Source organism: Strix uralensis, chromosome 2 (genome assembly GCF_047716275.1).
Source record: "Strix uralensis isolate ZFMK-TIS-50842 chromosome 2, bStrUra1, whole genome shotgun sequence".
Classification (NCBI taxonomy): domain Eukaryota; kingdom Metazoa; phylum Chordata; class Aves; order Strigiformes; family Strigidae; genus Strix; species Strix uralensis.
In genome coordinates this window covers 31,228,689-31,239,846 of record NC_133973.1, presented here as the reverse complement: position 1 = coordinate 31,239,846, position 11,158 = coordinate 31,228,689, and the positions used below count along the sequence as shown (strand labels likewise).

The following is an 11,158-nucleotide window of genomic DNA, read 5'->3' as shown; positions in this document are numbered from 1 at the left end:
ACTAAAACACTTTCTTGACTATTCTATAAAGGCCAGCAAAACTTTTGCCTTAATCAGGGAACTGTTAGGAACACCACTAACACGCAAGCCTTTCCACCAGAGCACAGTTTCAAACCGTGAAACACTCTTCGAGAAAAACTTTTTTATAGGCGAGTGCCACCTGGTGGAACATCGGGAAGACTGTTCACACCAAAAAAGCCGTTTTAAGGTGGTCAGGACCTTTTCACATCAGAGATTTTACATCAAAAAAACCAGCAAAATGTTACCACAAAGGTGCACCCGGCAGCTGGGCGGAATGTTCTTGGTGGACGCCGAAGTGGCCTGGCTCTAATCCCTGCTGATGTACCCGTTATGCCGACTACACTGACAGAACAGGAGGTTTTCATATTTTTAATTAGTATCTTTGCAACCTTTGTAAGGTCAAAAATAAATTATTAAAATGCTTTCCTTTCAATTCTATGTTTCATATACCATATTTCTAGACACTTAAACTTGTAATTCCCTAAATATGCAACAGATATACAACTGAGAGGTATGTATCATACGCAACACAAAATTAACAGCATGAATGAACTGTACCTTTGTTATGAGTTTTCTATCCTAGGAAAAGCTTCACCGAGTTGGGTACACGTTACCAGCTCTCAAAGATAAGGGTAGAGATTGGCACACATGTCTGACTCGGGCAAAAAATTAGGCCTCTGTTATAACTGAATGGATATTTCCGCTCCTGATGTATTAATGGGCGGCAGTAGCAGCCTCTCAAAGCCAAGACTCTGCTCAAAAAGCCCAGCATTTCCTGCTGTATTCCAAGAAAAATCCTTCATTTGAGGCCCAGTTCTGATTTTGCTCATCACTATGTGGGACAACAGCACTTCTGTGGAATAAGTAACTGGAAAACTGGGTTCATCTTTTCATATGTTTTTTGCACAACTTCAGAAAAATGTCCATTTCTGAACTTGCACGATTTACAGAGCACCATGGGAAATACATGTATTACCAGAATTTAGCAGGCAATCAGGCTGTGCGATTGACACAGAAGGGTGGCTCCAAGTTTATCTGACAAGGTTCAAATTAGGAAGAAAACCCTTTGGTTTAGATCCTAAGAGAACAGTGGATACATAAAATTTTAGAAATGTTTGCGCTGTCACAGAGATGATACATTTTGCTACTTGTTTTCAGCCTCTGAGTTTTGCGCTGGTGTGAAATGCAGTGTCGACCCACACCGAAGCATCTCTGTTGAATTTGGAAGCCCAGGAGTTGTCACCAACTGGTAGACTGCTGCTGTTTTCATTCGCTCATTTGCTCACCACTTCTCTCCCTCATCCTCCAAAAAGGCCTCAACGAGGAGAAGGAAGTATTGCTCGAGCTGCGCACATCGCACGCGTGTTGCATATAAAGAATTAAGTGGATTAGCCGTACCACTACGGCAGGTTATGGCTTCAAAGGAAAATATTGGCTGCACCTACGTAAATGTCTGTTTAAGTGATTTAAAAGGAACCATTTCCCAGAAGTACAGGTGCACAGCTGACTGTAGCTGTTAGGGCCGTGAAAGGGCAAGAATTGCTTATTTAAAAAAAAAAAAAAAAAAAAGAAAAAGAAAAAGAAAAGAGAAAGGAAAAGCCACGAGCGTGGCCAGGGATCTCCCTCCCTCCCTCCCCGCAGGAGCTCCGGGCCGTTCACCTGCCCCGGGCGGAGACCCGGGCCCCGGCCGGCGGGGCGGGGGCGGGGGGGAGGCGGCCGCCCGCGGCCCATCCGGGCGCTCCAGCGAGCGACGTGCGCCCCCGCGGAGCGGCGCGGGGCTGAGCGCGGGGTGACGGCGGGGGCGGCGGCGCTCCCCTCCCGCCCCGCGCAGAGCCGGGGGCCAGGGGGAAGGAGACCCCGCCGCCGGGCGGGCCGGGGAGGGAGGGGGAGCCGCGGGGGCGCGGAGAGGCCGCGGCCCGCCCGGCAGCCAAGGGCCGACCCCGGGTCCTGCCCGCCGCGCCGCGCCCCGTCCCGCCCCGTCGGGGGCGGTGGGGGGGATGGGAATGGAAGGGAAGGGAAGGGGGGGGGCGGGGGCCGCCCGCGGCCGCGTTACGCACGCAGTGAGCTCAGCGGCCCGGGGCCGAGGGGCGGCGCGGCGGGGGGCGGCGGGCCGCGCCGGGGGTGGGGGCGGCCCGGGCAAACCCCATAAAGGGCGGCAGCGGCCGCCCCGGCCGCCGCACTCACCCCGCACGGCGGAGGCGCCCGGAGCGCGGCGAAGGGGCCCGGGCGGGCCGGCGCGGAGGGCTGGGGTGGCGTTGGCTCCGTTTTCTGCTCCGCTCTGCAAGGACGGGAGGCTTCTCGGCGCTGCCTCCCCCCGCCCCGCGGGGCCGTGGAAGTGCAGGCGGGACCGTCCCGGGGCTGCCGGAGGGGCGAGCGGAGACGCGCCGGAGCTTCCTCCCTGACCGCGGCTGCTGGGGAGAGCTGAGGAGGAGGCGGGAAGGAGAAACGGCAGCGAGAGAAAGAGGACAGACAGACAGAGAGACGGACCGAGGGGAACGGCTGCTCCCCTCGCAGACCCTCCCTCCCCGCCGCCGCGCCCCGGCCATGGGGAAGCCGACGTCGCCTCTGCAGTGACCGCGGGACCCGGCGCCCGCTCGGCCCTCCCCGCCCCTCCGCCGGCAGAAAGAAACTAAGAGACCCCCAAAACCTGAAAGCAAAAAATCAAAAAAAAAAAAAATATATATATATAAACCCAAGTCAATAAAAAGGGCTCCGCCAAGCCAGCGGCCACAGCTCGGCGGCCGCGATGAGGACCCGGGGGCGCCTGCCGCTGCCGCTGGTGCCCGCGCTGCTGGTGCCGGTGCTGGCGGCGCTGCTGGGGCCGTGCGGCGCCCACCGCCCCGCCGAGCGGCAGGCGCTGGTGCTGCCGCGGCGCCTGGGCGCTGCCGGCGGCCGGGAGCGCTTCCGCCTGGAGGCCTTCGGCGAGCGGCTGACGCTGGAGCTGGAGCCCGACAGCAGCTTCCTGGCCCCGGACTTCACCCTGCAGTACCTGGGCGGGCCGCCGCCGCCGCCGCCGGAGGACGACCTCTCCCGCTGCTTCTACTCCGGCACCGTCAACCGGGACCCCAGCTCCGCCGCCGCCCTCAGCCTCTGCGCGGGGATGCGCGGCGCCTTCTCCCTGCGGGGCCGGCAGTACCTCATCCAGCCGGCCCCCGGCACCGCGCACCGCCGCGGCGCCCACCTCCTCCGCCTCCGCGGGACCCGCCGGGACGCCCCCGCCGCCCGCTGCGCCGTGGCCGAGGCCGAGGCGGGGACGGAGCCGGCGGCGGCGCCGGGGCCGCCGGAGCCCCCCGGGCACGCAGGTACCGTCGGGGCGCCGCGCCGCCCTCCGCGGGGGGACTCGGAGAGGGGAGGGGGCATCTGCCGCGCCCTGCGCCCACCTGCGCCCCGGCCCCGGCGGGGCCCCGGCCGGTGCCTCCCCCTCACCCCCACCCCGAGGGGAGGCCGGGGGTGCTCCCACCGGGGTGCGGGTGTCGCCCCTCCGCCCGGTGGCCGTCTAGGGGGGTTATGCAGCCGAGGTTTGGGGGCGGGAGCGGGCGCGGGGCCGTGGGGCGCTGCCCTGGGGTGCACATCTGGAGTGTCGGTGGGGTCTGGGCTCCTCACGGTGGTCTCTTGCAACGGCGTTTCTCCTGCGGTGCTCACCTGCGCTTTCCCTCCCTCTCCCTCTCTTTTTTGCATGCAGAAACGAGAAGCAGAAGGAAGAAAAGGTTCGTGTCCAGCCCCCGCTACGTGGAGACCATGCTGGTAGCTGACCAGTCCATGGCCGAGTTCCACGGCAGCGGGCTGAAGCACTATCTCCTGACGCTGCTCTCCGTGGCGGCCAAGCTGTACAAGCACCCCAGCATCCGCAACTCCATCAGCCTCGTGGTGGTGAAAATCATGGTCATTTACGAGGAGCGGAAGGGACCCGACATCTCTTCCAACGCGGCCCTGACTTTGAGAAACTTCTGCAGCTGGCAGAAGCAGCACAACCCGCCCAGTGACCGGCACGCGGAGCACTACGACACGGCAATCCTCTTCACCAGGCAGGTGAGGGACGCGGAGGTCAAATCCATCCCCACGCCCATTGCTCCCTACCCCCGGAGGCCCCCTCTGCCAGGAGACCTCCGTAAAAGTGTTCAGAGGCAGTCTTGTGTCATTGCAGCTTCAGCAAAGTAGGCTAAAAATGAAATGAACTGCTTTTTATTTAGTCATTTATTTTGCTGTTTGCACCGTCTCAGGTGAAACTCACAGTATGTGCAATGCATTTCTGCCTCATATATTTTTAGCAGATTTAGTATGGAAATTATGCATTTTATTTCTACGTGTAACCCTTGTGTATGTTCCAAAGACAGATTTTTGCCATCATACCCATTGAAGTGCTGAATATTTATGCTCTTTCCATAAGTAAAGGCAAACTGCCAGGGCTGGATGCTTCTTGCCAAGGTTAAGTCTCTGATCTGATTAATAATGAAACTGCCTTTTTTTACAGGACCTCTGCGGTGCCAAGACATGTGATACTCTTGGGATGGCTGATGTGGGAACAGTTTGTGATCTAAACCGCAGTTGCTCTATCATAGAAGACGATGGTTTGCAGGCTGCCTTTACAACAGCCCACGAACTAGGTACTTGAAACTTTGAAAGGCCATTTCACGTGATTAATTGAAGCCAGCTCGATGCCGTAAAGCAAAGAGCAGCCCAGCCCACACCGCGGGCTCGCCCTGAGCTCCCCGGCACAGTCGGGAGGAGGCAAAGCTTTGCCTTCTAGCAGGGTTGAACTGTGCAAAGCAAATCCTGTCTGCACGGCGTTGTCTGCAAGAGCTGTGTATTTGACTGACTGCAGAAAAAAAGCATGTGAGAAGCCTGTGAGGGGAGTGAAGATACAGTGCTATCTGCTTAAAGTTTGGCAGTATTCAGATTCAGGGTATTAATTAAAGACCAGGCTATGAGCAGCTGTAAAGTAATATTTAAAATAGTGTTGGTAATGCATAGGACAGACTTCCTAAAATCACCAACTTTCCTTTTTTTTTTTAAGGCCACGTGTTTAACATGCCTCATGACGATGCAAAGCAGTGTGCTGGTATTAATGGAATAAGCCGGGATTTCCACATGATGGCATCTATGCTTTCCAACCTGGATCGCAGCCAGCCATGGTCTCCATGTAGTGCCTACATGATTACAACATTTTTGGATAACGGTCATGGTAAGATTATTAAGCTTTCCATTCATGTGGCATTTAAGCTCTTGTGCTTTACTGCTTTGCTTTTTTTTTTTTTCTTTCCTTTTTCTTAACGGAGTGCTTTCTGCTGCAGCATGGAGTTAACCTTTTACATGCTGCCAGTGAATTTAGAAGACCCTTAGTTTTGCAAAAAGGGTGGCACAAACTGCCTCAGAGACTTATGTTACAAAGCAAATGCTTGAATCTGAACTCACTGACAGCATTGTCTGCCTTTTTTTTTTTTTTTTTTTTTCCCTTCCTTTTCAGGTGAGTGTTTGTTGGACAAGCCCCACAAACCCATCCAGCTTCCTTCTGACTTGCCTGGCACGTTGTACGATGCCAACAGGCAGTGCCAGTTTACATTTGGAGATGAGTCCAAGCACTGCCCTGATGCAGCCAGTACGTGTACGACGCTGTGGTGTACTGGCACTTCTGGAGGACTTCTTGTGTGCCAAACCAAACACTTCCCTTGGGCAGACGGCACCAGTTGCGGGGAAGGGAAGTGGTGCATGAATGGCAAGTGTGTGAATAAAACCGAGAAGAAGCATTATGATGTAAGTACTAAAAAAGAAATCAGAATATATCGTGGGTTGCACAGTAGCACGGATAATGCTTTACTGGGAGCAATCAGTTAAAAGAGCTTGAATAAATGGAGGCAGATAGCTAATGAAACAAACTTAGAGGGGTTTTTTTACAAGTGGCTTAGGTAAAAGTGAGCGTGATTGTGGGTTTTGTGGTTTGGTTTTGTTTAGCTTTTATTGTATTAACTTTTTTGATCTGCTTTTGCTTGTCATTCCAGACACCGGTGCATGGAAGCTGGGGGTCCTGGGGGGCGTGGGGAGAGTGTTCTCGGACCTGCGGTGGAGGAGTGCAGTACTCCTTCAGGGAGTGCGACAACCCCATCCCGAGGAATGGGGGGAAATACTGTGAAGGGAAGCGGGTGCAATACAGATCATGTAACATCGAGGACTGTCCGGACAATGATGGTAATCTTTTCCCCATTTTTAAGGTGGAGGAAGGGTGTCTTGTGGAGGAGGAGCATGTACAGAAGATGATCTGATGTCCACCTGTCTCCTTTGCAGGTAAAACCTTTAGGGAGGAACAATGTGAAAAGCACAATGAGTTTTCCAAGTCTCCCTTTGGAAGTGGACCTGCAGTGGAGTGGACACCCAAGTTTGCCGGTGTCTCTCCGAAGGACAGATGCAAGCTGGTCTGCCGAGCAAAAGGAACAGGATACTTCTTCGTTTTACAGCCAAAGGTATTTCAAAACTCAAAACTATACCTCTTCCATCTAATCAGGAGTAGGATTTTTATTTACTCTAACTCTTCATGTGAAGTTAAGAATCAAGCAATACAGAAATCTGAAATTGTGTCTTTCTCTTATTTAAGCTAGATTCTTCCTTCTTCCCTTCCTACATGTACAGCTTGATCAGTGCAAGCATGCTTTAAATATCTTGGCACAGTCCTATCAGTTATTTCACACGTACCACCTCTTCTACCCACTCCACCCTAGTTTCCTTTCCTCTCCTTCCACCAATTTGATTACTTTGAGATATGTTTGGAAAACTGTGGGGGTTCTTTGCCAAAACATTGGTGCTTTCGCATACCAGTTACTAATATGCTGACAGCTTAAAATAAACAAAAGGAAAAATGTTCGTCTTGCATAGCTACTTGAATTCACTGTCATAGATGTTGAGAGCCAATAACTACCAGGGTGATGACACAGATGTTTTTTGTAGAGCAGTACTCCTGGAAATAAAGGATACATTGAACACCATTAAAAGCCATTTTGGTCCTGTACTTTGAGGACATGACTACCTTCTAGTGACGTTAGAAAGCAATGTTCTTTCTTTATATGAAATCAGTAAAACAGTTCTGTGGGGGTTTTGGGGGGGGCGCTGTTAATGAAAACTAAAATTGGTTGTTTTCTTCTGTCCCCATGGCATCATCTTTGCAAGTGAGATGAAGTAGCACAACATACCTTCAACTGTCTATGAGCTGCTTTGGTTTTTAGTTTCAAAAGCCCTGAAAATATGGGTGCTGCAGGTCTTCCACCTGTCCATATTTTGCATTTTGTATGTGTCTCTATTACACAATTTCAAAGCAACGTGCATCTTCTAATCAAATGCCCTACTGCTTGTTTCCTGCAAAGGTTGTAGATGGTACCCCATGTAGCCCCGATTCCACCTCCGTCTGCGTCCAGGGACAGTGTGTAAAGGCTGGCTGTGACCGTATGATAGGATCCAATAAGAAGTTTGACAAATGTGGTATCTGCGGTGGCAATGGATCCACTTGCAAGAAAGTGTCTGGCACACTTGTTAGAGCAAAGTGAGTATATGGCTGCTGCTATTATTTTGTTCTGGTGAATGTTTTGTTGGTGTAAGCTTTGGGTTTCCGAGTCAGTGAGATGTTGCCCCAGTGTATCGTTGGAACTGAGATTTGGTCTGTCAGAGCCATCTGACTGAAGAATAACTTACAGTGAGATCCCAACGAAAGCAAGCCCCTTACATGTGGGCACGCCTCTGATGTAGCAATAACGTGGGATGTGACTTTGCAAATCCCTTAATCCATTAATTCAATTAGGTCGGCAGCTCATGAGCTTAACGCTTTGGCTTCAAATGAAATTCAGTCTTGTGCCGGGCAGCTTCTTCCCTTTCCCAGGGAAGAGCGGAGGACTCAGTCTTTCTCTTTTCTCTTGAGCAGACCCGGCTACCATGACGTCGTCACCATTCCAGCCGGTGCGACAAACATCGAGGTGAAGCAGCGAAACCACAGGGGCGCAAGGCATGATGGCAGCTTCCTCGCCATCAAAGCCGCAGATGGCACCTACGTCCTCAACGGCGATTATACCCTGTCGACGCTGGAGCAGGACATCACCTACAAGGGCAGCGTGCTGAGGTACAGCGGCTCATCTGCTGCCCTGGAGAGGATCCGCAGTTTCAGCCCTCTGAAGGAGCCTCTGACCATCCAGGTCCTCACTGTAGGGGACCTGCCACAGCCCAAGATCAAGTTCACCTATTTCGTGAAGAAGCCCACGCAGCCTGGATCAGAGAAGGCACCCAGCAGAAAGAAAGAGTCCTTCAACGCCATCAGGGAGATCATCTCCTCCGAGTGGGTCATTGAGGAGTGGGGCGAGTGCTCCAAGTCGTGCGGCTCAGGCTGGCAGCGGCGGGCGGTGGAGTGCCGGGACCCCCGGGGGCGGCCGGCCACCGACTGCGCCCGGGAGCTGAAGCCCAGCGACGTCCGTCCCTGCGCCGACGTGCCCTGCCCGCAGTGGCAGCTGGGGGACTGGTCGCCCTGCTCTAAGACGTGCGGGAAAGGTTTCAAGAAGAGATTGTTGAAATGTATTTCTTACGACGGCAGCGTGCTGCCGCAAGAAAGCTGTGAGCCTTCCAAGAAACCAAAACACCTAATAGACTTCTGCAATGTTACGGACTGCAGTTAAATAGTATAAGTTGGGAAAGCTAAATTTTTTTTTTATTATTTTATTTTTTTCCTTCAGAAAAATGCACTGATAAAAAGAGGGCTAGAGGCAGCGCATGTGTTTTTGCATACAAAATTCATGGTGAGGATCCGTTGAGGTGGGACAGTGCAAATAGCTGTAGTTGGCGTTGCATCCTAAAAATACCCTGCCAACTGAAAATTTGATAGGATAGCAGACCCATGTCACTCACTCGTCTTTAGCAGAAAAGGCCCGAGGGCATTATAATTGCCTTTTTTTAAGCCTGTTACAAATTAAACAAAACATAAGCGGTGGCCAAAACACATTTAAGCAAAGATTTTGGAGTTCGGTAATTTCTCCCTTCTTTTGGATTTATATTGTGGTACTGATCAAGTCCCCATGCCTAGGAAGGGGAGGGAAAGGGGAGTGGAAAAGATAGCTTAAAATAATTGGTCAGGGCTTACCTACCTCACGAAGGGCAAAAAACAGGATTGGAAAAGGAGCTTTAACTATGTCATTCATGGCTGCTATTGTTTCAGAGAATAGTTTTATATAAAAATAAAGCCATATTCTCTACCTGTAAAGAGTAAGAAATACCAAGAACAGTCAGTCAACTCCACAAATAACTAGAATGTCATTTTTTTAAAGTATCTTTATGTCATCCCAATGTGCCTGTCCATTTTTGTCATCCACTCTGATGCTGTTGCAGTGATGTATGTAATCCAGAGGCCAGAAAAAGTGGAAAGCTTCATGGAGCAGGTAGCGTCTCTGAACAGTTGCTCTTTGTGCCTACTGCATACCTTCCACTGACTTTTCTGATTTGAGCTTGGTCCCACCATCCTGTCAAACAGACTGCTGGCATTTGTGAGCATGTGAGTCATGCTTTCACATTCAAATCTTTTACCTTACCCCAGCCAATGGAAATTATTTGCATTTGAGTTAAAAAAAAGATCAAAGAAATCCCGCTACGAATGGGAACCTCTCCTATGTGGGCTCTGATGGGTTCGTAGTGCTCAAATCACTGATAAGGCGGGAAGACAAAGCTGAAGGATAGCAGGTCCATCCACAGCAATACGCCAACGTTCATATAATTAAAGTTTGTGCCAGTCCATAGACAATGAGAGAATATGGCTTTCCATATGTATATAGTAAAATATATTACTATAGATTTTATATACTTTATAAGTATTTCATATTTCTTTCCCTTCTGAGAAGGGTTATAATTTGTAATAAATGCATATAATGAGCGTATTTATTTTTATACTTCTTGTCTAATGTGATCTTCTAAGTTATCGCTTTTTTAAAAGGACATATAACAAGGATAGAGTATTTATACAGTATAATATGTTACTAGAGGTAATAAATGAACCCTATAAATTTTGGAAATGGAGCGTCTTTATTTCCCTGGAGTAAAACTAGTCCATCGAGCGAAAAGAGCTTGGAATCTAAGGCAATGTTACAAAAAAAGCTAAACCACATTTTTCAAAATGACTGGTAGCTTAGGCTACTAATTGACTGTGTTAGTGAAGGGGTTTGGAAAACTCTACCCATAATGTAATATACCACGTTAAAAGGGGTAATTTTGTATTTTATTACTTAACCACTAAGAGGGTGCTCAGCACTGTTGTTTTCATCTTTTAAAAAAATGGAGTGCAACTAGACTGATGCCACTGCTTTTAATAACTGCTTACAGAGGGAGTATTGCTGTCAGTGGTGTTTATAACCAACAAAATATGTACAAAAGTAGCAGTTTTACCTGCTCCACTTAACCTTAGCCTACTGGGAAAGAAGCATTCAAAATTTAAAACCATTAACTAGCAGTCAGAGATTTCCCTCACAAATTTCTGGAGGGCCTCCTGATCATGCTTTTCTAATTAGAAGTACTGTATGAATGAGCTGTTCTAATGCTGTTGGTAACACGTTTTAGAACGTTAAAATACATCCTAAGCATCAAGAAACTGATTTTTGCTCCCTCATTTCTGATCTCATGACCACTGCAGTTGAGGGAAAATCTTCTGTTGAACTTGGTAGGATTTTTGCCATGGAATTTGAGACATCAGTCATTTATGAATACTTTTGGCTTTGTGTCATGTAAAAATCTATTAAAACTTCCTTTGCCAATGTTTGGACTCTGTCTTGCAGAAATAGCTCCCGCTTTCTTCCACGGATAAAATCCTGGCCCCTCTAAAGCACATAGAAGAATTCTCATCACGTCACACTTCATTGAGTGTTACTTTGTCTTTGACATGCAAAAATACTGGGGAACATATTACTTCTGACATTTAGGAGGGAGCCAATCACTTTCTGGTTTTATAAATTCTTAAAAGTATTTATAAATACAACAAATATTTATTTGTACATATGTATATGTACATGTATTTTTTACTACAAAAATAGTCAAAATAGGAATACATACATTTTCAAGAGAAAAAAAAATGCATTTTTTTTCATTTTCTGCTGTTGTTCTTACTCTTTGTAGACTTCACGTCCTAACGTAG

The 11,158-nt window shown here is 49.6% G+C and overlaps 1 protein-coding gene across 1 annotated transcript; it reads left to right on the top strand.

Moving 5' to 3' along the window:
- The first annotated feature begins 2,177 nt into the window (after window positions 1-2,177).
- On the top strand, window positions 2,178-10,781 carry ADAMTS1 (ADAM metallopeptidase with thrombospondin type 1 motif 1). Its single transcript, XM_074858132.1, has 9 exons — window positions 2,178-3,323; window positions 3,704-4,050; window positions 4,493-4,625; window positions 5,036-5,203; window positions 5,486-5,772; window positions 6,018-6,204; window positions 6,301-6,476; window positions 7,371-7,546; window positions 7,922-10,781. The coding sequence occupies exons 1-9, from the start codon at window positions 2,768-2,770 to the stop codon at window positions 8,661-8,663; spliced, it is 2,772 nt and encodes a 923-aa protein (XP_074714233.1). The 5' UTR covers window positions 2,178-2,767; the 3' UTR covers window positions 8,664-10,781.
- Window positions 10,782-11,158: the final 377 nt, after the last annotated feature.

Excerpts from the sequence above, each read along its gene's own strand:
- ADAMTS1 (XM_074858132.1), top strand. The coding sequence starts at position 2,768 with ATGAGGACCCGGGGGCGCCTGCCGCTGCCGCTGGTGCCCGCGCTGCTG. Across the intron at positions 4,051-4,492 it reads CAATCCTCTTCACCAGGCAG|GACCTCTGCGGTGCCAAGAC; the intron begins GTGAGGGACGCG and ends CTTTTTTTACAG. Across the intron at positions 6,205-6,300 it reads GGACTGTCCGGACAATGATG|GTAAAACCTTTAGGGAGGAA; the intron begins GTAATCTTTTCC and ends TCTCCTTTGCAG.